The sequence below is a fragment of the Elephas maximus genome, chromosome 24 (assembly GCF_024166365.1).
Source record: "Elephas maximus indicus isolate mEleMax1 chromosome 24, mEleMax1 primary haplotype, whole genome shotgun sequence".
Classification (NCBI taxonomy): Eukaryota; Metazoa; Chordata; class Mammalia; order Proboscidea; family Elephantidae; genus Elephas; species Elephas maximus.
Genome location: NC_064842.1, coordinates 48,749,018 through 48,776,424, shown reverse-complemented (window position 1 = coordinate 48,776,424; position 27,407 = coordinate 48,749,018). Strand labels below are relative to the sequence as shown.

Genomic DNA, 27,407 nt, shown 5'->3' with positions numbered 1-27,407 from the left:
ATAAACTTGATCATTTCACAGGTGCTTAGTGCTTGTACTACTAAGTTCTGAATATGGTATTAGATGTTTTTATAAAACAGTTTATATCAGTAACTCAGAACCCCAATTCTGACTTTTTAAGTGAAATAACATCTAACAGTGAAGCAGTGATGTAGTAAAATTATTTCAAATTATTACCCTTTCTTCTAGACAGCTAATATTCTGTACATTGGCTGCTTTGGCTGAGGAACGAAAACCTCTGGAATGTCTAGATGCCTTTGGAGCCACTGGTAAGTAACGAAGCTTTTTTAGAACGTCATTTATCAGATTTGTACAGTATGTTTTCTTAGAGAATTTACATGGATATCACATCTAGCAGGATATTTTAATTTTAAAAAATGTAAATATTTAAGGTGAAAATGTTAGAGAGTATAATAAATGAATTTTCAGGTTCCTGTCACTTTATCTTCAAAAATTATCAATTGATGCTGGATTTTGTTTGGGCTTTACCCTCATTTCTCCATCCCTGTTTTTTTTTTAAACAAATCCCAGGTAACATTTAATTTGTAAATATTTCAGTTGATCTCTAAGAGATAGACTTTGTAAAAATAAAACCTTATACCGTTGTTAAAGATAATTCTTTAATATCACCAAATTTCAGATGTTCCCAATTATCTCATAATTTTTTTAAGAGAGTTAAAATCTAGGTAAAAACTATATATTTCATTCAGTTGTTTGATATGTCCCTTAAGTCTCTGTTTAATCTGTGTTTCCATCCATCTTTTTTTTCTTGGCAGTTATTTGTTGACATACCAGACCCATCGTTTGTCTTGCTCATTGTTTCCCTCCAGTTCATATAACATGTTCCTCTATCTCTTATGTGTGTTATAAATTGGTAGTTAGATCTTCAGGTTTGTTCAGATTCAGTTTTATTTATTTATTGGCTAGAATAGTGTATAAATAGTGGTTAACTTCACTTGGAAAGCACATGGTATCTAATCCTCTCTTTTGATGTGATGATCATTGCCTAGCCCTTAGGCAGTGGGGTAAGGTGAAATTTTAAAGATTGAGAACATTTTTCCCCAAAGAATTTAAGAGTGGAAAAAATAAAATGGAAAGAGTAGAAAACCTCTAAAAATCTATTTGTACCAATCCATCTTTCTTCTTAAATGTTATGGGAGGTACTCTTGTGAAGTTTGTACCAAAAGGGTAAAAAGCAGGACTCAGTTCCTCCTCCTGAGCGCCTCTTCTCAGGGAAAAGGAGTGGTTAATAGCATGGACTGTGGAGCCTAACTGCCTCAGTGCAAGTCCTAACTTCATCACAGGAAACTGTGCTTCGATTTCCTCATCTATATAAAAAGGAGGAATACTAGTACCTACCTTACAGTAAAGGAGCCCTGGTGGTGTGGCAGTTAAGTACTTGGCTTCTAATTGAAGGGTCAGTGGTTCAAACCCACTCGGTGGCTCCACAGGAGAAAAGACCTGGCAATCTGCTCCCATAAAGATTACAGCCTAGAAAACCCTGTGTGGCAGTTCTCCTCTGTCAGAGGGGTTCACTGTGAGCCAAAAATCAACCCAACGGCACAGAGCAAACAACAAAACCTCACAATAATGTGAAGATTAAGTAAAATAGTAACATGTAAAAGAACCGGAATAGTATCTGGTACATATCAGGTGCTATAAAAGTATTAGGTATCATCATTATTATGTTATTACTACTGCTATACCACTATTATCATCAGTCATGTCTCAGTGTAAATATGGTAAGAGTGATAAGACAATGTTTTTAAGCATCTGGGCCACTCAGACTTTAAATTGGAATCATTTTTTATCTTCCTTTTCCTTCTTCTGTCCCCACATCCAGTCAGTCAGGTCTATTGCAGTAACCTCTAATTGGTACCCTTGCCTCCAGTCATTTTTCTCCTTTCCAATCTATGTTGTATGCTGTTGAGAACGCACCTTTCCTCTGAAGAATTACATTGATACTACTGCTTCTCAATCAAAAAAGCCGTGCACCTTTATTGTCTAAATAGAGCCCAAACTTCTCAGACTACAATTTAATATTCTCCATAATCTGATCCCGACCTGCTTACCCAAATTTATTTCCCGGTGTTTTCCCTCACACAACCCTTTTTCTCTACGCTCTTTTTATCTGAAATCATTAAAGCAGTGTCTAGGAAAGATCTTTTCAGCCTTTTTTTTTTTTAATGCGTCTTTGTAAACTATCAGGTACGTCACAATCATTTTGCATGTTTCTTCATCCCCAAAATGAAGATGTTAGAATTTATCTCACAGACATGTGAGAATATGAAAAAAGTGTGTGTAAAATCCATAGCACATAGTAGATGCTGTCGTTTTCCATTTATGCAACATATGTACAGAGAAGATGATCAATACTTCCGACACATTGGCATTTTCTAATCCATATTTACTGGGCGTATGTCACCATCTCTCATTTTGTAATGAATGCCTCTTATGGCTCAAATCCAGTAGCCATGGAAAGCCTGTGAGAAGGAATTTTCCTGTTCTGAACTGTTTTTGATCATTTGCCAACTTTTACAAAGTGGTTCTTTGTAATTCTCAGTGATGTTGTTTGAAAAGTGCTGATCTATGAAAGTTGTTTTCACATTTTGGTGCGTTTAGGAGTTTCAACTTCCCATTCTCCATTTATGTGGAGCAATTCCACTCTTTCCCATATTGTATATTGGATTGCTCTTTAAGATTTTGTGTAAAAAAAAGTCCCGTTATAGGAATAAAGGGCACACCAGTAACAAAAACAACAGCCTACCATGCCACAAAGAGAAGACATACCTAGATATTTTATCTGAACGAGGATCATTTTTTAAAGTTTTTTAAGTATTAATAAAAATACGTTAGGCACTTTTTTCAAATAGACTTTTTAGAGCAGTTTTAGGTTTACAGAAAGTACGGAGAGTTCCCATGTACTCCCTGTCCTACACAGTTTCTCCTTTTATTAGCATCTTGCATTTGTGTGGTGCATGTGCTGCAATTGACAAGCCAATATGATACATTATCACTAACTAAAGTCCATAGTTTACATTTGGGCTCACCCTTTGTATTGTACAGTCCTGTGGATTTTGACAAATGCATAATGTCATCTGTCCACCAATTAAGTATCATACAGGACACTTTAATTGCCCTAAAAAGGCTTTGAGTTCCACCTATTCATTCTTCCTCCCTTCCTCCTCAGCCCTTGGAAACCACTGATGTTTTTAATGTCTCTGTGTTTTTGCCTTTTCCAGAATGTTATACAGTTGGAATCATACAGTGTGTAGCTTTCTCAGGCTGGCTTTCTCTCACTTAACAAAGATCAGTTGACTGTATTTGTGTGTGTCTATTCCTGGTTTCTCTGTTCTGTTCTGCAAATCTATTTGTTAATGTCTTTGCCGGTATCACACTGTTTTGTTTGTTGTAGGTTTATAGTAAGTCTTGAAGTCAGATAATTTTCCAGCTCCGTTATTCAGTATTGTGTTGGGTATTCTGGGTTTCCACATAAACTTTAAAATCAGTTTGTGGATATCCTTGCTGGAATTTTGATTGGGATTGTGTTGAATTTATAGATCATGTGGGAAAGAATTGACACTTTAATATTAAATCTTACCCATGAACCGGAAACCCTGGTGGTGTAGTGGTTAAGTGCCACGGCTGCTAACCAAGAGTTCAGCAGTTCGAATCCACCAGGCACTCCTTGGAAACTCTGTGGGGCAGTTCTACTCTGTTCTGTAGGGTCGCTATGAGTCGGAATCGACTCGACGGCAGTGGGTTATCCTTGAACCTACCGCCTGTCTGTCAGTTTGTCATTACTGTGGTGGCTTGTGTGTTGCTATGATGCTGGAAGCTATGCCACTGGTATTTCAAATACCATGGTGGACAGGTTCCAGTGGCACTTACAGACTGAGATAAACTAGGAGGAAAGGCCTGATGATCTACTTCTGAAAATTAGCCAATGAAAACCTTATGGATCACAACAGAATGTTGTCCAGTATAGTGCTGCAAGATAACCCCTACATTTGAAGTCACTATACAACAGCTGCTACAGTGGACTCAAACATACCAACAATCATGAAGATGATGCAGGACCAGGCATTGTTTCATTTTGTTAACATAAGGTCGCCATGAGTTGGAGCTGATTCAACAGCAGTGACAACAACATCCATGAACATGGGATATGTCTCTATTTAGATCTTCTTTTAGTCCTCTCATCAGAGTTTTGTAGTTTTCCTCATGTAGATCTTGTACATATTTTTTTTAGATTTATACCTAAGCATTTCATTTCTTTGGTGTTAATATAAATGGTGTTGCATTTTTAATTTCAAATTCCAAAATTTATTTTGGTCACTTTTTCTGAGAAGCTTTATAGTAAGAAAGTACAGCAAGATTTATGAAAATATTAAGATTTTGAAACAATATATTCTTTATTATTATCATATCTTTACTGTTTAATTATTACAACTTAAAAACTCATTTTCCTCCACATTTCTCCTAAGGGATAATGGGATTACAGTGGGCGAAGCATCTCGGCAATGCGGTAAAGGTTACAATTAACGACCTGAATGAAAACTCTGTGACACTGATTCAGGAAAACTGCCATTTAAACAAACTGAAAGTAGTGGTGGATAGTAAGGAAAAGGCAGAGGGTGACGATGGTCTTGAAGAAGGAGAGGAGCACCTTGGCGACGTTAAGGTGACCAAGATGGACGCCAACGTGCTGATGCATTTGAGGTCTTTTGACTTCATGTAAGTGGAAAAAATCTGCTTTGTCGTTTTCTAAACAACCTTGTTTTTTGTTGTGTGTGTGTGTGTGTGTGTGTGTGTGTGTTTTTAATAGAGCTTGTTGTTGTTGTTGTTTGTTTATCTAATACAGTTTTTGGTTTTGGCCTCAAGGAAGCAGTGAGAAAATTCTCTAGCATTTGAAATAAAATTCTCGGACATGAATCTTTTCCTCTAAACCTGATTTATTTTTGCGTGTCTGACATAGCATGTGATCAATTTATTACTTACTTGAAAAACAATTACTTCCCTAAAATAGATTTGTAAAATAATTTTGTATCCGTGGAACTTTATCATTAGCAATAATTACAGTGATATAAATTTGGTTATTAATATGATTTCAATATGTATGTATTCTTTCTAATCCCAGACACCTGGATCCTTTCGGAACATCAGTGAACTATCTAGATTCTGCTTTCAGAAATATAAGAAACCTTGGCATAGTCTCAGTGACTTCTACGGATATCAGTTCTTTATATGCCAAGGCGCAACATGTTGCCCGGCGTCACTACGGCTGTAACATTGTCCGAACTGAATATTACAAGGAACTAGCAGCCAGGATTGTTGTAGCTGCAGTGGCAAGGTACCAGATTGCCAAGATGTACCTCCTATGTTTTGGTATATGATAAAAAGAGCTAATATTGCAAGAAGTGCTTATCTCATTTTTCAAATAATACTCAGAATATAAATTCTGTTATTCATATCTCTAATCTGGGTTTTTTTGGTAATCATATGTTGTTATTGATAGAATTTGATTTAAAAGTTTATGCCTGAAATATTCAGTTCACAACTTACCATATTATTAAAGAATAAGTAATAAGAAAGAAAAGATAAAAAGGAAAGTTACTTTCAAAACAGTTTATTCGAACAATGTAGGGTAGATATGAGATAACAAGAAAAGGAAAAGCAAAAATTGTCTTTAGATTTAGAAACAATAATTTTATGTCCATTTCACCTTATCTTTATTTACAAAGTTTGATTAAAATGATGGCTTACACACTTGATTCTGCAAAATTATCTGTAAAACAAAAAGTTCTCTCTGTTTCTCATAAGAATTTCTAAACAATTGAAGATTCAAGAAAGACTTTTTTTGACCACTCATTATTATTTGTAGAATATTATGTTCAAAGATTAGAGGAACAACTTGACTCTGCCTTTTTAAAGGATTTATTGTCTAGTCTGAGCATTTAGAAAATCACTGGCATTTATTTGCAGGAAATAACATCCAGACACATTGTCAATTTTTCAATACCATTATAGTTCTATGGACTATTGATTAGGCAACAATAGAGAACAATAAACACACATGGAATGTATATAACAGGTAATCAGCCAGCTCCCTCACTAACCCTAACATTAGTTTCACAGCGTTTAGATTGAAATTCCTACCTCAGCCTAAGTACAGATAATTAAATGTCATAGACCTTCCGGGTTATTCCTAATTAAATGTGTACATGCCAAGAACCTACTGTATATACTTTAAAATGTTTATGATTACAAATTCGAATTAATATATATGAACTGTTTAGTATACAACTACAAAGAGAAAACTACACAAACAGTACATTGAGTGGAACTTAATCCAAAAAGTTTGTACGTACAAGGAAAAGATTAGCCCAAAGAACTGATGGACCACATCTACCACGGCCTCCACCAAACTGAGTCCAGTACAACCAGATGGCGCCTGGCTCCCACCACTGACTGCTCTGACAGGGATCACACTAGAGGGTCCCGGACAGAGCTGGAGAAAAATGTAAAACAAAGTTCTAACTCACAAAAAAAAAGACCAGACTTACTGGCCTGACAGAAACTGAAGAAACTCCAAGAGTATGGCCCCCGGACACCATTTTAGCTTAGTAATGAAGTCACTCCCGAGATTCACCCCTCAGCCAAAGATTAGACAGGCCTATAAAACAGAATGAGACTAAAGGGAGACACCAGCCCAGGAGCAAGGACTAGAAGGCGGGAGGGGCCAGGAAAGTTGGTAATAGGGAAACCAAGGTCAAGAAGAGAGAGCGTTGACATGTCCTGGGGTTGTTAACCCATGTTATAAAACAATATGTGTACTTAGAGTTTAACGAGAAACTAGTTTGTTCTGTAAACCTTCATCTGAAGTACAATTAAAAAAGAAAGTTTGTAAAATTATGGTCTCAAGAACTTTGTTCATTTATTATTGAATGTTCAACAGCTAGCCTACTATCCTACATGTATTCAGTATTCAGTAAATATATTTCATTTGAAAGAAGTTTTTATAGAAAACAATTAGATAAAAAGGAGAAAAGATAGTGGTGATGGCAAGAAACAAAGTGACAGTGAAAACCAGCACTATGGAGAGGACATTGTAAGGCCAATGTCTAATGACTGAACACCCTGCAACCATCCTTCGTTTCCTGTATTTCAATGTGTGAAAGTTATAGTGATGATCTTTTAAAAGCACTAGTACTAAGAATTGAATATTCCTTTATTTTCCATAACCCACCTGTAGTTTATTCCAGGTTAATATTGTGAATATAATGCCAAACAAAGGAAAATTAAAATCCCCCAAAATAACTTTTAAAAAATTTTACAGAGCTGCAGCCCGATGTAACAAAGGCATAGAAGTACTATTTGCAGTGGCTTTGGAACATTTTGTGTTGGTCGTTGTGAGAGTTTTGAGGGGACCTACCTCAGCAGATGAAACAGCCAAGAAGATTCAGTACCTGATCCATTGTCAGTGGTGTGAAGAGAGAATTTTTCAGAAGGATGGTAATATGGTAGAAGGTAAATTCAAGTTTCTCTTGACTGTGTGTTTTGTTTACTATATGTGTAAGCCTTTAATGAATAAGTTGTTATCATATCCCTAATTATACATATTATTGTCCTTTGATTTTGAAGATTACAGTGCTAACTTTCTTATTTCCTATACTGGATTTCCTTTCATCAACAGACAAGACATTTGTGTGAGTGTACTAAGGTTATTTATTCATGCTATATAATTTATGCTCTCTAGCCCTTTTTTTTTTTAGCCCTGCCCTTTACTGAAACATCTAGAAATAACTTAGTTTCTACTGTCACTAATTTTAGGAAGACAAATCAGATTGCCTGTTTATCTAGGCTGTTTCAATTCATGAAGTTAATTTTATAAAAATAGTTTTCATGCTTCTGGCTGAATAATAAAAACCATCATTTATAAAATTCATTCAGTAAACATTGAGCCTCTACTATATGCCAGGCCTGGGTATACAAACAAAAAAGTATGGGTTGTGTCCTCATAAAACTGTTCGTGTTTTGCTTTCTTGGGAAGTAGAAATAATTACTCTTTGTTTTCTATTAAATTTCTGGATTTTTTTATATGAATTTTTCAGAGCTATTAGCGTTTAGCCCTTGTGATATGAATTACAAATATTTTTTGTCAGTATGTTACTTATGTTAGCGACCTTTTTTTTTTTTTAATGCCGTGCAAAAGTTTTATTGTAAAGTTTATCAGGCTTCCCTTTTATGTATTCTAAGTTTTTTCTGTAGTGAGAAACAGCTTGCTTACTCCTGGGTTATGTAAGAATTTTCTCAAGTTTTATTGCTATATTTGAGTTCGTTTCTAGATTTTCTATTCTGTTCCAGTGGTCAGTATTCATACAGTGGTCTCTTCATATACATGTACCATGCTGTTTTGTTATAGAATGTTTTTAATGTTGTTTAATACCTAGTAAGTCAGTTCCCCCTGAAAGGTCTTAGTATTCCTGGGTTTGTTTTATTTTGTTTCTTAATTTAAAAAGTAACTAAATAAACCAGCTGCTATTTTAATTATTTGATCACAGTAAATTAGGAAGGATAGAAATTGTTGTGGTTTTGAAGCTTTTTGTCTAAGGCCACAGTATACTTCTCATTTTTGTCAAGTACTATTAGTACAGTGTGAATTGATAGTGGTAGTAGAAGACATACTTGCCTTGTTCCTGATTTGGGTTCTATCTAGTGCTTTTTGATTCAGGAATGCTACTGGCTTTTCACCTGAGATACTTACCATTTATCATGTTAAGGAAGCATCTTTCAATTCCACTTTTACTGTTTTTCGTCAAGATGTTGAATTTTGTCATATGCCTTTTCAGCATCTGTAGAGGTGATTATGTGGTTTTTCTCTTTAGACCTATTAATTTTATTAATCGTCATAAAATTTCCCAATATTGAACCATTCTGGACTTCCTAGAAACAAACTCGACTTGTCGGGAAGTATTCTTTTAATATGTTACTGGATTCTCTTTGCTAATTTTTAAAAAAGGATTTCTGTTGCAATATTCATGAATGAGATGGTATGTAGTTTTCCTTTTTAGCATAATTTTGGTTGGTAAAATCCCTTGAAAAAGAATTTGAAGCTTTTCCCTTTTTTTTGGTGCTTGGGGACAGATTGCCTAGCACTGGAATTGTTTGTTGTCTACATGTTTAGCAGTAGTCACCAAGATTTTCTGATATATTTGCAGAGTTGAGCCAAATTGTGCCTTATGATTCTTTTTAATTTCCTTGGTTTCTTCAGAGGCAATCTGTATCTTCAATTCATGAGTCTTCTCAGAGTTCAGCAACACCAGTGGGTTTGGTGTTCTGCTTGTAGCCCCTCCACCCATTTGAAGCTTAGGCTTTAGCTTTTTCAGAGTCTGCTAAATCAGTTTTCCTCTTATGTATCTTATTTCTCACTTCTAAAATTTTATTGGCGTTTCTCATCTGTTGTTGCCTCTTCTCCCATTTTATGTATCCTTGGAGTTTAATTTTTATTCTTTTGCTATAATTTTAATGAAGTTTTAGAGGGAGCACCAATAAAGTACGTGTTCAATCCATTGCATTTAAATAGAAGTCTCAGGGTATTTTTTAATTCCTCTCAGGAATTGCCTTCATAGGCTGTATACCAGTAACATGGAAATACTACTTGTCGTTCTTTCTTTGTTGTTGTTGTCATCTGACTCTTTGTCCTTTCTTTTTTTTTTTTGCTACTGAAAGCCATTACCATCGAGTCAATACCAACTCATAGCAACCCTATAGGGCAGATTAGAACTGCCCCATAGGATTTTCAAGGCTATAAGTCTTTACGGAAACAGATTGCCACATCTTTATTCCACAAAGCAGCTGGTGGGTTCGAACCGCCAGCCTGTCAGCAGACAAGTGCTTGACCGCTGCACCACCAGGGCTCCTTTTTTTTTTGCTACCAGTAATTTGAAATGAAAGCCTTGGCCCTTCAGAGAGAGAATTTGCTGATTCTTACCTAGAGCTGAGATACCCTAGCAGAGGAGCTTGGCTAAAGACATAGGTTTGTATGATGGGAGTGTTTTCTAAAGTACGTCAAGATACAAACTGACTAATACAAATTCATGTGTGTGCTTCCTGCCTGTGGTGAGTGGATGTAACTGACAGAACCATAAATATGCCGTGTCCTGAGTTGGATATCGCTGGGTGATGCAAATAGTTAAGCACTTGGCCACTAACAGAAAGGTTGGCAGTTCAGATATACTCAGTGGTGTCTTGGAAGAAAGACCTGCTGATCTACTTCTGAAAGATTACAGCCACTGAAAATCTTACGGAGTACAGTCTGGAAACCCTGTGGTGAAGTGCTACAGCCCCCAACCAAAGGGTTGGCAGTTCAGATCCACCAGGCGCTCCTTGGAAACCCTGTGGTGAAGTGCTACAGCCCCCAACCAAAGGGTCGGCAGTTTACATCCACCAGGCACTCCTTGGAAACCCTATGGGGCAGTTTTACTCTGTCCTGTGAGGTCGCTATGAGTCAGAATCGACTTGACGGCAACGGGTTTTTTTTTTAAGTGAGGTTATGGCTGTTTATAAGTATTTGTAGTTTAGCTATTTAATGGTTCAAGGGAAGGCTTCTTGACTATACTCATATATAATGCCTGAGGAACATAATTCTCAACAGAGATAATACAGGTAGTCCCCGATTTATAGTGGGGTTCCATTCCAGTGACTGTCATAAATTGGTTCTGAAGTAAGCCAAATACCTGGATTTTTTTTACTTTCCATTATAATTGCCTTTTATTATCAGTATCTTTGTAAATCCAATCTTTGACCATCTGGGAGTGAACATCTGAAATGATAACATTAGCAAATTATGTGCTGTAACACTGTAGTACATGTTGCCAACGATAAGATGTTAAAAAAAAAAGAGTTTTAAGTGCGGTCCATCTTAAATATGTCTTAAGTCAGGGACTACCAGTATTGATGATAACCACGCCCTTCTGCTTAAGGCTTATGGTTGAATAATACTGAAAAGTAGACTGAGGAATAAACAGTAGAGGGAGCCTTTCAGATCTCACAGGTGTGGAGTATGGCATCTAACTGCACTGAATAACAGTGGTATTAACAGCAGGAAAACTATAGACCTGTTTTCCTGCCACCATAATCCTGGGTTCTGAGTATATCTGGGATTTACTGATAGTTCAGGTCATTCCAAGAAAGCAAATGATCAACCTAGGAATGGTCTGGAGTAGGAGAAGTAAGTTGGAGAAGATCAGATTTTAAATGACTATTCTGGATCTTGTGTCAACTGTAAAGTCACATAGTAGAATACTGTTCTGTTTTGGAAACCAAGAACAGCGCTTGTGTCTGTGTAATTTCCTCAATTATATTGGGTCTGTCACTGCTCTTTAAACTGAATTGTGCTATATTCATAAGATTGAATATTACTCAGCCATAAAAAGGGTAAACTACTTATAAATGCAACAAAATATATAAATCTTAAAAATGTTATGGTGAATAAAAAGAGCCAAACACAAAAGAGTACGTGCTGTATGACTTCGTTTATATGAAACTATAATGATAGAAAGCAGATCTGTGGTTACCCCGGTCTGGGAGTGAGGTTAGAAATTAACTGGGAAGGAGTACAAGGAAACCTTTTGAAAAGAGGTAAACATTCTATATTTTGACTGGAGTGGGTTACATGGGTGTATGTATTTGTCAAAGTCTGTCACCTTGCTCACATAAGATATGTACATTTTATAAAGTGTACAATCTATTCATATTTTAAAAATCACCTTGACTGGGGTATAATTTATATGCACTTTACAGGACTTGCTGCTACTTAAATTATTTCATGTAGTATAGTGACTAAAAGCTATCATCAGTTATGTCTCTAATAAGCTGTTTGACATTAATTGATTTTGACAGCCCCCTCTGATCTGTATAATTAAGATTTTATCAGCATCTACTTCAGAGAGTTGAAAGGATTAAATTTTTAAAATGCATATAAAACGTCTACCACAATACCTGGCACATAGTAGATCTCAGTGTATAGTAGCTGCAGATTATTAATATGACAGTTACTAATTCCATTTGTCATTTCTCCTTTGATTTTTCTCTTTATTACCTTTTTACAGAAAACCCATACAGACAGCTACCCTGTAACTGTCACGGAAGCATGCCTGGAAAGACAGCAATAGAACTTGGACCTCTTTGGTATGTACCTAAGCATAATAACATGTTCAAAATTGATTTATGTGTTGATTTATTGATTACTGATTTAAGTATAGACAGATTATTATGATTCCTCTCCTCCATGAATCCGAGGTGATCTGTTTTCAGGTTTTGCTCTCCTGTTATTTTCTCTAGTTTATGACAGTGCTAAGAGCAGTGGGATCAAAGAGAAGCCTGGCTGATCTACAGACTGTAATTCATTTCTAAAAAATAAGTACGAGCCTTTTTGCAATTGATAATTGTAGAACTAGAGTGTGGTTGTAGGTGATCATGGTAAGTTTTTATAGATTGCCAACTAATACAAAAGGTCTTTGAGGAATTAGTTTAAGTGAGAAGGGCATGTAAAAGGGTCTACCATTGTTTTAGATAAAGCTGCTTACATAGGACACAATGGCAGATGTTTCATATGTGGGTGCTTTTGCATCATCAGTAGCAAGTTACTGTGTTTTCAGTGCTTTAAATTTGAATTATTTTGAACCAGAACCATTACCTTATAAGCTTGTTTGTTACTAGAGATTCTTGTAGGAATTTGAGATTCCTAACAACATTCTAACAAGAATCATTGCAAATTTCCACCTTGTTGCTTTACCAGGTCCAGGCTCAGCCATCTAATAAATCTAAAAATTGACCCAAATGATATCTTTATATTAAAATAGTACTTGTTGCCGTTGAGTCGATTCCAACTCATAGTGACCCTATAGGAAAGAGTAGAATTGTCCCATAGAGTTTCCAAAGAGTGGCTGGTAGGTTTAAACTGCTGACCTTTTGGTGAACAGTCGAGCTCTTAACCACTGAGCCACCAGGGCTCTGATTGTTTATGCTGATGACTATTTATCTTCAGCACATGTAAATACCCTTAGATTAAGAATGGCCTAGCCAAATCAAGAAAGTAAAAACACAGCCTACAGAGTGGGAGAAAATATTTGGAAATCATGTAACTGATAAGGGCTTAATATCCAGAATATATTAAGAATGCCTACAGTTCAACAACAAAATGACAAACAACCCACTTTAAAACTGGGCCAATGACTTGAATAGACAGTTCTCAAAAATATATACACAAATAGCCAATAAGTACATGAGAAGATGTTCAGCATTATTAATCATTAGGGAAATGCAAATCAAAGCCACCATGAGATACTACTTCACACCAGCTAGGATGGCTATTATCGTAAATAAATAAATAACGAGTGTTGATGGATGAGTATGTGGAGAAATTGGGATGTTCATGCATTGCTGGTAGAAATGTAAAATGGTGCCGCTGCTGTGGAAAACAGGTTGGTGGTTCTTCAAAAAGTAAAACACAGAATTACCACATGATCTGGCAATTCTACTCTTAAGTATATACTCAAAAGAAATGAAAGCAGGAACTCAGATACTTGTACATCAGTGCTCGTTGCATTATAACCAAAAAGGTAGAAACAACCCAGGTGTCTATCAACAGATGAATTGACAAACAGAATGTGTATATTCATACAATGGAGTATTATTCAGCCGTAAAAAAAAATGATGTTCTTTGTGTTGGAAGTGCTAGCTAGAGCAGTAAGGCAAGAAAAAGAAATAAAGGTCATCTAAATTGAAAAGGAAGAAGTAAAACTATCCCTATTCACAGATGATATGATCCTGTACATAGAGAACCCCAGAGATTCCACAAGAAAACTCTGGAACTGATAGATTCAGCAGAGTAGGAGGATACAAGATCAGCATACAAAAATCAGTTGGATTCCTATACACCAACAAAGAGAATTTCAAAAAGGGAATCAGGAAAGCAATACCATTTATAATAACTCATAAAAGATAAAATACTTAGGAATAAATGTAACCAAGGACATAAAAGCCCTATACAAAGAAAGCTACGAAACACTATTGTAATAAGCCAAAAGAGTATTTATGTAGGTAAATGAAAAAACATATCATGCTTATTGTTAGGAATTCTTAACATTATGAAAATGTCAGTAGTACCAAAAGTGATCTACAGGTAAAATGCAATCCCAATCCACATTCCAACTGCACTCTTTAATAAAATGGAAAAACTAATCACCAACTTTATATGGAAAAGAAAGAGGCCCTGGACAAGCAAAGCATTATTGAAGAAAAAGAACAAAATAGTAACCACAAAAAGGTATAACAACTCTATAACTCAAGACAAAAACCAAGAAAAACGTAACGACTCAACTAACATAAAGTCAAACACTATGAAAGTGAGGATCTCACAATTTACTAAGAAAAACGCCTCAGCACAAAAAAGTATGTGGAAAAATGAAATTGTCAACAACACACATAAAAAGGCATCAAAATGACAGCACTAAAAACTTATTTATCTATAATTACCCTGAATGTAAATGGACTAAATGCACCAATAAAGAGACAGAGAGTCACAGACTGGATAAAGAAACACGATCCATCTATATGCTGCCTACAAGAGACACACCTTAGACTTAGAGACACAAACAAACTAAAACTCAAAGGATGGAAAAAAGTATATCAAGCAAACAATAAGCAAAAAAGAAGAGGAGTAGCAATATTAATTTCTGACAAAATAGACTTTAGACTTAAATCCACCACAAAGGATAAAGAAGGACACTATATAATGATAAAAGGGACAATTGATCAGGAAGACATAACCATATTAAATATTTACGCACCCAATGACAGGGCTGCAAGATATATAAATCAAATTTTAACAGAACTGAAAAGCGAGATAGATACCTCCACAATTATAGTAGGAGACTTCAACACACCCCTTTCGGAGAAGGACAGGACATCCAGTAAGAAGCTCAACAGAGACACGGAAGATCTAATTACAACAATCAACCAACTTGACCTCATTGACTTATACAGAACTCTCCACCCAACTGCTGCAAAATATACTTTTTTTTCTAGCGCACATGGAACATTCTCTAGAATAGACCACATATTAGGTCATAAAACAAACCTTTGCAGAGTCCAAAACATCGAAATATTACAAAGCATCTTCTCAGACCACAAGGCAATAAAACTAGAGATCAATAACAGAAGAACGAGGGAAAAGAAATCAAATACTTGGAAAATGAACAATACCCTCCTGAAAAAAGACTGGGTTATAGAAGACATCAAGGAGGGAATAAGGAAATTCATAGAAAGCAACGAGAATGAAAATACTTCCTATCAAAACCTCTGGGACACAGCAAAAGCAGTGCTCAGAGGTCAATTTATATCAATAAATGCACACATACAAAAAGAAGAAAGAGCCAAAATCAGAGAACTGTCCCTACAACTTGAACAAATAGAAAGTGAGCAACAAAAGAATCCATCAGGCACCAGAAGAAAACAAATAATAAAAATTAGAGCTGAACTAAATGAATTAGAGAACAGAAAAACAATTGAAAGAATTAACAAAGCCAAAAGCTGGTTCTTTGAAAAAATTAACAAAATTGATAAACCATTGGCTAGACTGACTAAAGAAATACAGGAAAGGAAACAAATAACCCGAATAAGAAATGAGAAGGACCACATCACAACAGAACCAAATGAAATTAAAAGAATCATTTCAGATTATTATGAAAAATTGTACTCTAACAAATTTGAAAACCTAGAAGAAATGGATGAATTCCTTGAAAAACACTACCTACCTAAACTAACACATTCAGAAGCAGAACAACTAAATAGACCCATAACAAAAAAAGAGATTGAAACGGTAATCAAAAAACTCCCAACAAAAAAAAGTCCTGGCCCGGACGGCTTCACTGCAGAGTTCTACCAAATTTTCAGAGAAGAGTTAACACCACTACTACTAAAGGTATTCCAAAGCATAGAAAATGACGGAATACTACCCAACTCATTCTATGAAGCCACCATCTCCCTGATACCAAAACCAGGTAAAGACATTACAAAAAAAGAAAATTATAGACCTATATCCCTCATGAACATTGATGCAAAAATCCTCAACAAAATTCTAGCCAATAGAATCCAACAACACATCAAAAAAATAATTCACCCTGATCAAGTGGGATTTATACCAGGTATGCAAGGCTGGTTTAATATCAGAAAAACCATTAATGTAATCCATCACATAAATAAAACAAAAGACAAAAACCACATGATCTTATCAATTGATGCAGAAAAGGCATTTGACAAAGTCCAACACCCATTTATGATAAAAACTCTTACCAAAATAGGAATTGAAGGAAAATTCCTCAACATAATAAAGGGCATCTATGCAAAGCCAACAGCCAATATCACTCTAAATGGAGAGAACCTGAAAGCATTTCCCTTGAGAACGGGAACCAGACAAGGATGCCCTTTATCACCGCTCTTATTCAACATCGTGTTGGAAGTCTTAGCCAGGGCAATCAGGCTAGACAAAGAAATAAAAGGTATCCGGATTGGCAAGGAAGAAGTAAAGTTATCACTATTTGCAGATGACATGATTATATACACAGAAAACCCTAAGGAATCCTCCAGAAAACTACTGAAACTAATAGAAGAGTTTGGCAGAGTCTCAGGTTATAAAATAAACATACAAAAATCACTTGGATTCCTCTACATCAACAAAAAGAACACCGAAGAGGATATAACCAAATCAATACCATTCACGGTAGCCCCCAAGAAGATAAGATACTTAGGAATAAATCTTACCAAGGATGTAAAAGACCTATACAAAGAAAACTACAAAGCTCTACTACAAGAAATTCAAAAGGACATACTTAAGTGGAAAAACATACCTTGCTCATGGATAGGAAGACTTAACATAGTAAAAATGTCTATTCTACCAAAAGCCATCTATACATTTAACGCACTTCCGATCCAAATTCCAATGTCATATTTTAAGGGGATAGAGAAACAAATCACCAATTTCATATGGAAGGGAAAGAAGCCCCGGATAAGCAAAGCACTACTGAAAAAGAAGAAGAAAGTGGGAGGCCTCACCTTACCTGACTTCAGAACCTATTATACAGCCACAGTAGTCAAAACAGCCTGGTATTGGTACAACAACAGACACATAGACCAATGGAACAGAATTGAGAACCCAGACATAGATCCATCCACGTATGAGCAGCTGATATTTGACAAAGGACCAGTGTCAATTAACTGGGGAAAAGACAGCCTTTTTAACAAATGGTGCTGGCATAACTGGATATCCATTTGCAAAAAAATGAAACAGGACCCATACCTCACACCATGCACAAAAACTAACTCCAAGTGGATCAAAGACCTAAACATAAAGACTAAAACGATAAAGATCATGGAAGAAAAAATTGGGACAACCCTAGGAGCCCTAATACAAGGTATAAACAGAATACAAAACATTACCAAAAATGATGAAGAGAAACCCGATAACTGGGAGCTCCTAAAAATCAAACACCTATGCTCATCTAAAGACTTCACCAAAAGAGTAAAAAGACCACCTACAGATTGGGAAAGAATTTTCAGCTATGACATCTCCGACCAGCGCCTGATCTCTAAAATCTACATGATTCTGTCAAAACTCAACCACAAAAAGACAAACAACCCAATCAAGAAGTGGGCAAAGGATATGAACACACATTTCTCTAAAGAAGATATTCAGGCAGCCAACAGATACATGAGAAAATGCTCTCGATCATTAGCCATTAGAGAAATGCAAATTAAAACTACGATGAGATTCCATCTCACACCAGCAAGGCTGGCATTAATCCAAAAAACACAAAATAATAAATGTTGGAGAGGCTGCGGAGAGATTGGAACTCTCATACACTGCTGGTGGGAATGTAAAATGGTACAACCACTTTGGAAATCTATCTGGCGTTATCTTAAACAGTTAGAAATAGAACTACCATACAACCCAGAAATCCCACTCCTCGGAATATACCCTAGAGATACAAGAGCCTTCATACAAACAGATATATGCACACCCATGTTTATTGCAGCTCTGTTTACAATAGCAAAAAGTTGGAAGCAACCAAGGTGTCCATCAACGGATGAATGGGTAAATAAATTGTGGTATATTCACACAATGGAATACTACGCATCGATAAAGAACAGTGACGAATCTGTGAAACATTTCATAACATGGAGGAACCTGGAAGGCATTATGCTGAGCGAAATGAGTCAGAGGCAAAAGGACAAATACTGTATAAGACCACTATTATAAGATCTTGAGAAATAGTAAACCTGAGAAGAACACATACTTTTGTGGTTACGAGGGGGGGAGGGAGGGAGGGTGGGAGAGGGTTTTTCTATTGATTAATCAGTAGATAAGAACTGCGTTAGGTGAAGGGAAAGACAACACTCAATACATGGAAGGTCAGCTCAATTGGACTGGACCAAAAGCAAAGAAGTTTCCGGGATAAAATGAATGCTTCAAAGCTCAGCGGAGCAAGCGCGGGGGTCTGGGGAACATGGTTTGCGGGGACTTCTAAGTCAATTGGCAAAATAATTCTATTATGAAATCATTCTGCATCCCACTTTGAAATGTGGCGTCTGGGGTCTTAAATGCTAACAAGCAGCCATCTAAGATGCAGCAATTGGTCTCAACCCACCTGGAGCAAAGGAAAATGAAGAACACCAAGCCCACATGACAACTAAGAGCCCAAGAGACAGAAAGGGCCACATGAACAAGAGACCTACATCATTCTGAGACCAGAAGAACTAGTTGGTGCCCGGCCACAATCGATGACTGCCCTGACAGGGAGCTCAGCAGAGGACCCCTGAGGGAGCAGGAGAGCAGTGGGATGCAGACCCCAAATTCTCATAAGAAGACCAAACTTAATGGTCTGACTGAGACTGGAGGAATCCCGGCGGCCATGCTCTCCAGACCTTCTGTTGACACAGGACAGGAACCATCCCTGAAGACAACTCATCAGACATGAAAGGGACAGGTCAGCGGGTGGGAGAGAGACGCTGATGAAGAGTGAGCTAATTATATCAGGTGTACACTTGAGATTGTGTTGGCAACTCTTGTCTGGAGGGGGGATGGGAGGATAGAGAGAGAGGGAAGCCGGCAAAATTGTCAAGAAAGGAGAGACTGAAAGGGCTGACTCAAGACGGGGAGATAAGTGGGAGTAGGGAGTGAGATGTATGTAAACTTATATGTGACAGACTGATTGGATTTGTAAACGTTCACTTGAAGCTTAATAAAAGTTATTATTAAAAAAAAAAAAAAAAAAAAAAAAAGAACAAAATAGGAGGCCTCACACTACCTGATCTCAGAACCTCCTATACAGCCACAGCAGTCAAAACAGCCTGGTACTGGTACAACAACAGACACATTGACTGATGGAGCAGGATTAAGAACCCAGACATAAATCTGTCCACCTATGGTCAGCTGATCGTTGACAAAGGACCAAAGTCTGTTAAAATGCAGGAAAAGACAATCTTTTTAAAAAATGGCATTGGCAAAACTTGATGTCCATTTGCAGAAAAATGAAACCTCATACCATACACAAAACCTAACTCAAAATGGATCAAAGACCTAAATATGAAACCTAAAATGATAAATCATGGAAGAAAAAACAGGGATGCTAGGGGCCCTAATACATGGCATAAATTTAATAATAAAAAAAAAAAATTTTTTTTTTTTTTTACAAGCCATAAATAAGAGGTCACAAACACCAGAAGATAAACTAGATAACTGCGAGATCCTAAAAATCTAACACGTTCATCAAAAGACTTCACCAAAAGAATAAAAAGAGAACCTACAAACTGGAAAAAATTTTTGACTACGAAATATCCCGCAAGTATCTAATACCTAAAATCTTTAGAATATTTCAACACCTCAATAACAAAAATACACATAATCCAATTAAAAAATGGGCAAAGGGTATGAACAGACACTTCACCAGAGAAGACGTTCAGGTAGCTAACAGGCATATGAGGAAATGCTTGAGATCATTAGTCATTAGAGAAATGTAGATCAAAACTACAATGAGATACCATCTCACGCCAACATTACTGGCAGGAATCAAAAAAACAGAAAATAACAAGTGTTGACGAGGTTGCAGGGAGATTGGAACTCTTAGGCACTGCTGTTGGGAATGTAAAATGGTACAACCAGTATGGAAACGATATGACACCTTCTTGAGAAGCTAGAAAGAGAAATACCATATGATCCAACAATCCCACTCATAGGAATATATCCTAGAGAAATAAGAGCCATCACACAAATAGACATATGCACACCCATGTTCATTGTAGCATTATTCACAGTAACAAAAAGATGGAAACAACCTAAGTGCCCATAGGATAAACAAATTATGGTCCATATACACAATGAAATAAATACTCCACAATGGTAAAGAACAGTGATGAATCCATGAAACATGGATGCATGTGGAGGGCATTATGCTGACTGAAATAAGTCAGTCACAAAAGGATGAATATTGTACGAGACCACTATTATAAAATCCCAAGAAAAGGTTTACACACAGAAAAAAATCTTTGATGGTTACAAGGGAAAGAAGGGGTGGGGAAGGGAAATCACTAAGTAGATAATAAAACCTAGTGCCATCAAGTCGATTCCGACTCATAGCAACCCTATAGGACAGAGTAGAACTGCCCCATAGAGTTTTCAAGGAGCGCCTGGCGGATTCGAACTGCCCACCCTTTGGTTAGCAGCCATAGAACTTAACCACTACGCCGCCAGGGTTTTTGGCAAACGTATTAAATGTTGTGAAAGGAAAGACAATGCACTATAGGGAAAGTTAGTACAACTTGACCAAGGAAAGGTATAGAAGCTTCCTAGACACATCCAAATACCTTGAGGGACCTACTTACTGGGCCAGGGCTGGGGGAGGGGGTGGGGTCTGTCTCAGGGACATCTAGGTCAGTTGGCATAACATAGATCATAAAGAAAATGTTCTACATCCTACTTCAGTGAGTAGCACCTGGGGTCCTAAAAGCTTGCAACCAGCCATCTAAAATACATCTATTTTTCTCATCACCTTCTAAGCAAAGGAGAGTGAAGGAAACCAAAGACACGAGGAAAATGTTAGCCCAAAGGACTAATGGATCACATGACCACAGCCTCCACCAGCCTGAGCCCAGAACAACTAGATGCTGCCCAGCTATCAACACCCACTACTCTGACAAGGATCACAATAGAGGGTTCCAGAGTGGGAGAAAAATGTAGAATAAAATTAACATTACAAAAAAAGATCAGACTTACTGGTCTGACAGAGACTTGGAGGAACCCCGGAGACTGTGGCCCCTGGACATCCTGGTAACTCAAAATTGAAGCCACTCCCAAAGTCCACCTTTCAGCAAAATATTAAACAGACCTATAAAACAAATAACGTGTGAGGAACGTGCTTCTTAGTTCAATCAAGTATACGAGACCAAATGGGCAGCACACGCCCAAAAGTAAAGATGAGAAGGCAGAAAAGGACAGGAAACCTGGACAAATGAACATGGGGGATCCCAGGTATAAAGGGAAGGGGGAAGAGTGCTGGCACATTGCAAGGATTGCAGCCAATGTCACAAAATGATGTGCATATAAATGTTTGAATGAAAAACTAATTTGCGCTGTAAACTTTCACCTAACACAGTAAAATTTTTTTTTTTAATTCTGATACATGCCACAATATGAATGAACTCTGAAAACATTATGCTTAGTGAGATAAGTCTGACACAAAATGATAAATATTATTAAATCTATTTATATGAAATACTAGAATAAATACATAAAGACCAAAGTAGATTAGTGGTTACTGGGAAAGGGGGAGAATGGGAAGTTACTGCTTAATGGGTACTGAGTGTTTGTCTGGGGTGATGAGAAAGTTTTGGAAATAGTGGTGATTGCACAACATCATGAATTTAATTAATGTCACTGAATTTTACACTTACAGTGATTAAAATGGCAAATTTTATGGTATATGTATATTTACCACAATAATTTTTTTTTTTTTTTTTAACTTGGAGAAAAGTCAGAAACTCAAAAAATGTGAAAAAGGGAAACTGGATCATGAAGGGCAGGCAGGAGATTTTCAAAAATAGGATTCCGCCTGTGCAATTATAAAAGCCCCGAGAAAAAGAAAACAGAGAGGTGTGCAACAAGCTGGTGTGGCGGCTCTACAGGGAGCCATCCAGTGAAGTGGGAAGTAGAAGTGACAGAACCAGGGGAGAAGAGAGGAAGGGGGCCAAGGAGCCCTCTAACCCTGAGCAGACTCCGAACAGATTAGCCCTGAAAGTAGAGTTAGAAAGGCTGAGAAATTCCAAGGACTATGACAAGTTAGAGTAGGATGAAGAAGAAAGGGCTTAGCACTGATGTTTCCTTCTACCTCCAGCTCCAGTGTGGCTTGACACAGCACTATTTCCTGTCTTTATTTAAAAAATTGTTATTTAGTTCATCAGAGATCTTCTTATATTAATTTTGATTTTTCTTAAACACTGCATTAAAATATTATTTATCTGTGGGGGAAAAAAAAAAAAAAGAACGGCCTAGCCAGTTTTACCTTTTACTACTCCCTTACCTGTATCATCTGCTACAAATTGGTCCTACTCACTGATCTGTACTGGGAAATTAAGAATAACAGGTTACTGGACCTAGAAGGACTACCTAGCCCAGCTTCCTCATTTTACAGATGAGAAATTGTGGCACAGAGTTTTTAAGTGGTTGCTAAAACTGGCCAAGAAGATTAGTGGCACATCCAGAGCCAGAAGTAAGGTTTTCTGACTCCCAGGACTTAGTTCTATATTGCACCTTACAATTTCCTCACTCAGAGCTATTGTTGATGCCTTTACTGTCATCTAAAATACCTTCCTCCTGCCACCCCACCTCCAGTTCAAATGCTGCTTTCTCTTTGAAGTCTCTCCTTAGTGCTTCAACCCAAAATAATCTCTAAATTCCCTTTAGTATAGCTTACATTGATCTTTTATCGATTGCTGTATACCACAGTGCTATATATGTTATGAGGACGCAATAATTCTTGTTGGTTTACTGTAAGTGACATATTCTTGACTAAATCAACTAGCGTAGAGAACTGAGATGATTAAAAAAAAAAAAAAGGGGGACAAATAGAAAATAAACAATTTTAAATTGTCAGATTCTTTTTGAGTTTCAGTATTTGCTATATCCTACTTTCCTACCATAGTTGTTAGATTATGGAGACTATGTTTTTGTTTTTGTTTTAATGCGCATTTCCCAAACTCAGTTCTCAATATATTTTCTTTTTCAGGTCAAGTTCCCTATTTAATACTGGATTCCTCAAAAGAATGTTATTTGAATCTCTTCACCATGGTTTAGATGACATTCAGACGCTAATAAAGACATTAATCTTTGAATCAGAGTGTACTCCTCAAAGTCAGTTTTCACTTCATCCATCTTCAAATCTCAACAAGCAAGGTAAACACTAGGTTATAAGTTAGTTATCAAAAACACTATATCCTTTTTATCTTTATTTGATTTTACAATCAAAAACAATGTAATTATACGTTAAATAGGAAACCCTGGTGGTGTAGTGGTTAAGTGCTACGGCTGCTAACCAAGAGGTTGGCAGTTCAAATCCGCCAGGAGCTCCTAGGAGACTCTACGGGGCAGTTCTACTCTGTCCTGTAGGGTCGCTATGAGTCAGAATCGACTCGATGGCAGTGGGTTTGGTTTTTTGGTTTTTATACTTTAAATGAATTCCCTCTAGTAAGTCTAATCATTTTTTTTTTTTTTTTTTAATTGCATAGCCCTTTTCAGGTTTGTACTCAGGGCCCTGAAATATGAATAATGAATTTATTAAAATAATTTTCGTTTTTTATTTCACAAAATCGGAAACACTGAAAGCCATTTGTTGTTTTCTTACCTTATATCTCCTTTCTAGAAAGAGAAATTTTAGGTAATTCTGAGAATATTACGGCCATAAATTTTGGTAATGTCCATTGAGACATGGAAGAGAGATTTGCATGTATCACTCAGTAGTTCTTCCTTCTTTATTTTCTCCTTAGTAAAAATGAGTTTTTATAGTCGTATCTGGCTATTGACCTAACGGTGGACCTGTTAAATATCCTACTTTTTCCACAAGTAGTTCAGGAGTAGCTTTCTTAGAGGGTTTAAAAAAGTAATTCTTGCAATCCGTTTTGGTCATAGAATCTCTCGTATTTTCATAAAATCAGTATGGATGTAATTTCATTAATTTATTTGTATTTTGAATTGTTGCTTAATGTCATTTTTATAAAACACTTTGTTATTCCCATTTGTTTACGTTTTAGAAGAATCTGGTGTACATACTAAAACTACAGATGATACCACAACAGATAATTACATTGCGCAAGGTATGTATTTCAGCACACACACACATATATATGTAAATGTATAAACGTATGTATGTATCAGCACAAAAAGACTGGTATAAGAAGGGTAGAAAAAGAAGAGGTTGCGTTGGTAGCCTACTTAAAAAGGCATTTTCATTACATTATATTGACAATATAACCATGGTAAAACTTGTTTATCTGGCATTCACAAAGTTCAGAATTTCTGTTAACGTGTACTTTGTTCACATCTCTCAATATGAGGTGATCCCCTAAAAGTACTATAAGATCTTGAAAAGAACCATGTGAACCAAAATAAGATCAAATTATATGTGATAAAGTTAAGCATTAGGTTTTTTTTCTATCATGAATTCCTATCGAAAGGGTATGTCAGTGCCTCAATATCTAAGGCTTTGTTTAGTTCTTTTGAAAACAACTTTAGATTCTAGATGTGTTTTGAATGCAGATAAAAAGAAGAATACAGACAATGTCAAGGTTGAGAGAGCAGAGTATTTGTAATTATAAGCTGTAATTTTGTATTAGTTGCTCAACATTTTAGTGTTGACCTTCAAAGAGGAGAAAAATGAGCTCCTGTTCATAGCATATGGCTTAAAAACTACTACATGATTTTTGCAACAGTCATGTTCATTTGACATCTTCACCTAGTTTGCTAACATTCAGATTGCTTAAAAATTATTTACTCTACTTAAATTCTGTGTTGGAAGGAAGAAAAAGAGGCATTATGGCATACGGTAAAGAGGCACTCAGTAAGTAAAATCTCTGAGCATCTCTCATATATGAATTAAGGGAAATAGGCTAATCTGCATAAGCTTTTCTTTAGCTCTAAAAATATATGATTATTTCTAAGGCTGGCCTATCAATACATAAAACTTTCCATGATAAATAGAAAATACCAGGCAAAACAAGATCCATGTACTGTTGATAGTAGTCATTTTTTAAGGTATTTTGTTGGATTTCGAGTTTCAGACTTTCCTAGAACTTTTACTAAATCTGGGCATATATCCTTTCACTATTTGCCTATTGTATATTTCATGTGAGGATATTTTTTTTAATTTGATTTAATGGAGGGGCCCGAAGTTGTAATTTTTTTAATGTAAAAAAGGGCCATAATTTATATTTATCTTTGAATGCAATTTCTAATTCTCATGCATCATATTTGCCTTCTGAATACTTTTTCAGATGTTAATAGGTTTTCCTAAAGATTTAAGATTTGGCCATAACATCTGTATATAAATAATCAAGAGTTGAACATTCAGGTAAAAAATCTTATCATAGTAACATGGGCTGTCCCAGTTGTTTTCCTTTTGTGGTATTTGAAAAGATACATGGTAGAAACTTACTCGCTAGCCTCCTTTCACTTAAAATTGAAAGACTAAGTACTGTGGTAAGAAGTAGGAAATGGTATCATATATTGCATCTTTATCAGTTTTTGTGTCCAAGCTCTTGAGACATTGGTTTTATTTTTCTTTATTGTGTGTTGAGGACCTACTGTATATATAATCCACCACCTGTCAGTTTGTCATACTTTGGTGGCTTTTGCATTGCTCTAATACTGGAAGCTTTGCCACTGTTATTTCAAATATTAGCAGGGTCACCCTTGGTGGACACATTGCAGCAGAGCTTCCAGACTAAGACAGACTAGGAAGAAGGACCTGGCAGTCTGCTTCTGAAAAAATCAGCCAGTAAAAACCTTACAAATGGCAGCGGAACATTGTGTGATATAGCGCCAGAAGATGAGCCCCTCAGGCTGAAAGGCACTCAAAAGACAACTGGGAAAGAGCTGCCTCCTCAAAGTAGAGTCGACCTTAATGATATGGATGGAGTCAAGCTTTTGGGACCTTTATTTGCTGATGTGGCAGGACTAAAAATGAGAAGAAACAGCTGTAAACATTAATAATCATAACGTGGAAGTATGAGTTTAGGAAAATTGGAAGCCATCAAAAAATGAAATGGAACACATAAAGATCGATATCCTAGGCATTAGTGAGAGGAAGTGGACTGGTATTGGCTATTTTGAATCAGACAGTCATATGGTCTACTATGCTGGGAATGACGCTTTGAAAAAGAATGGCATCACATTGACTGCCCTGACAGGGAGCACAACAGAGAACCCCTGAGGGAGCAGGAGATCAGTGGGATGCAGACCCCAAATTCTCATAAAAAGACCAGACTTAATGGTCTGACTGAGACTAGAGGAATCCTGGCGGTCATGGTCCCCAAACCTTCTGTTGGCCCAGGACAGGAACCTTTCCTGAAGACAACTCATCAGACATGGAAGGGACTGGACAATGGGTTGGAGAGAGATGCTGACGAAGAGTGAGCTACTTGTATCAGGTGGACACTTGAGACTGTGTTGGCATCTCCTGTCTGGAGGGGAGATAGGAGGGTAGAGAGGGTTAGAAACTGGCAAAATTGTCACGAAAGGAGAGACTGGAAGAAGGAAGCAGGCTGACTCATCAGGGGGAGAGCAAGTGGGAGTATGGAATAAGGTGTATATAAGCTTATATGTGACAGACTGATTTGATTTGTAAACTTTCACTTAAAGCACAGTGAAAATTATTAAAAGAAAAAAAGAATGGCATCACATTTGTTGTCAAAAAGAACATTTCAAGATCTATCCTGAAGTACAATGCTGTCAATTACAGGATAATATCCACACACCTACAAAGACCAGTTAATACGACTGTTATTCAAATTTACATACCAACCACTGAAGTCAAAGATGAAGAAATTGAAGATTTTTACCAATTTCTGAAGTCTGAAATTGATCAAACATGTAATTAAGATGCATTGAAAATTATTGGTGATTGGAATGTGAAAGTTGGAAACAAAGAAGAAGGATTGGTAGTTGGAAAACATGGCGTCGGTGATACACACAATTCCAGAGATCAAATGATAGAATTTTCCAAGACCAACGACATCTTCATTACTAATACCTTTTTTCAGCAACATAAACAGTGACAGTACACGTGGACCTCGCCAGA

The 27,407-nt window shown here is 36.6% G+C and overlaps 1 protein-coding gene across 1 annotated transcript in view; it reads left to right on the top strand.

Moving 5' to 3' along the window:
* TRMT1L (tRNA methyltransferase 1 like) overlaps positions 1-27,407 on the top strand; it is a 61,301-nt gene that overhangs the window by 18,734 nt on the left and 15,160 nt on the right. Inside the window, exons 8-14 of the mRNA XM_049868343.1 lie at positions 190-269; positions 4,488-4,737; positions 5,141-5,353; positions 7,340-7,530; positions 12,114-12,192; positions 23,343-23,509; positions 24,364-24,426. Of these exons, the coding sequence (XP_049724300.1) occupies positions 190-269; positions 4,488-4,737; positions 5,141-5,353; positions 7,340-7,530; positions 12,114-12,192; positions 23,343-23,509; positions 24,364-24,426 (1,043 nt within the window). The remainder of the gene's footprint in view (positions 1-189; positions 270-4,487; positions 4,738-5,140; positions 5,354-7,339; positions 7,531-12,113; positions 12,193-23,342; positions 23,510-24,363; positions 24,427-27,407) is intronic.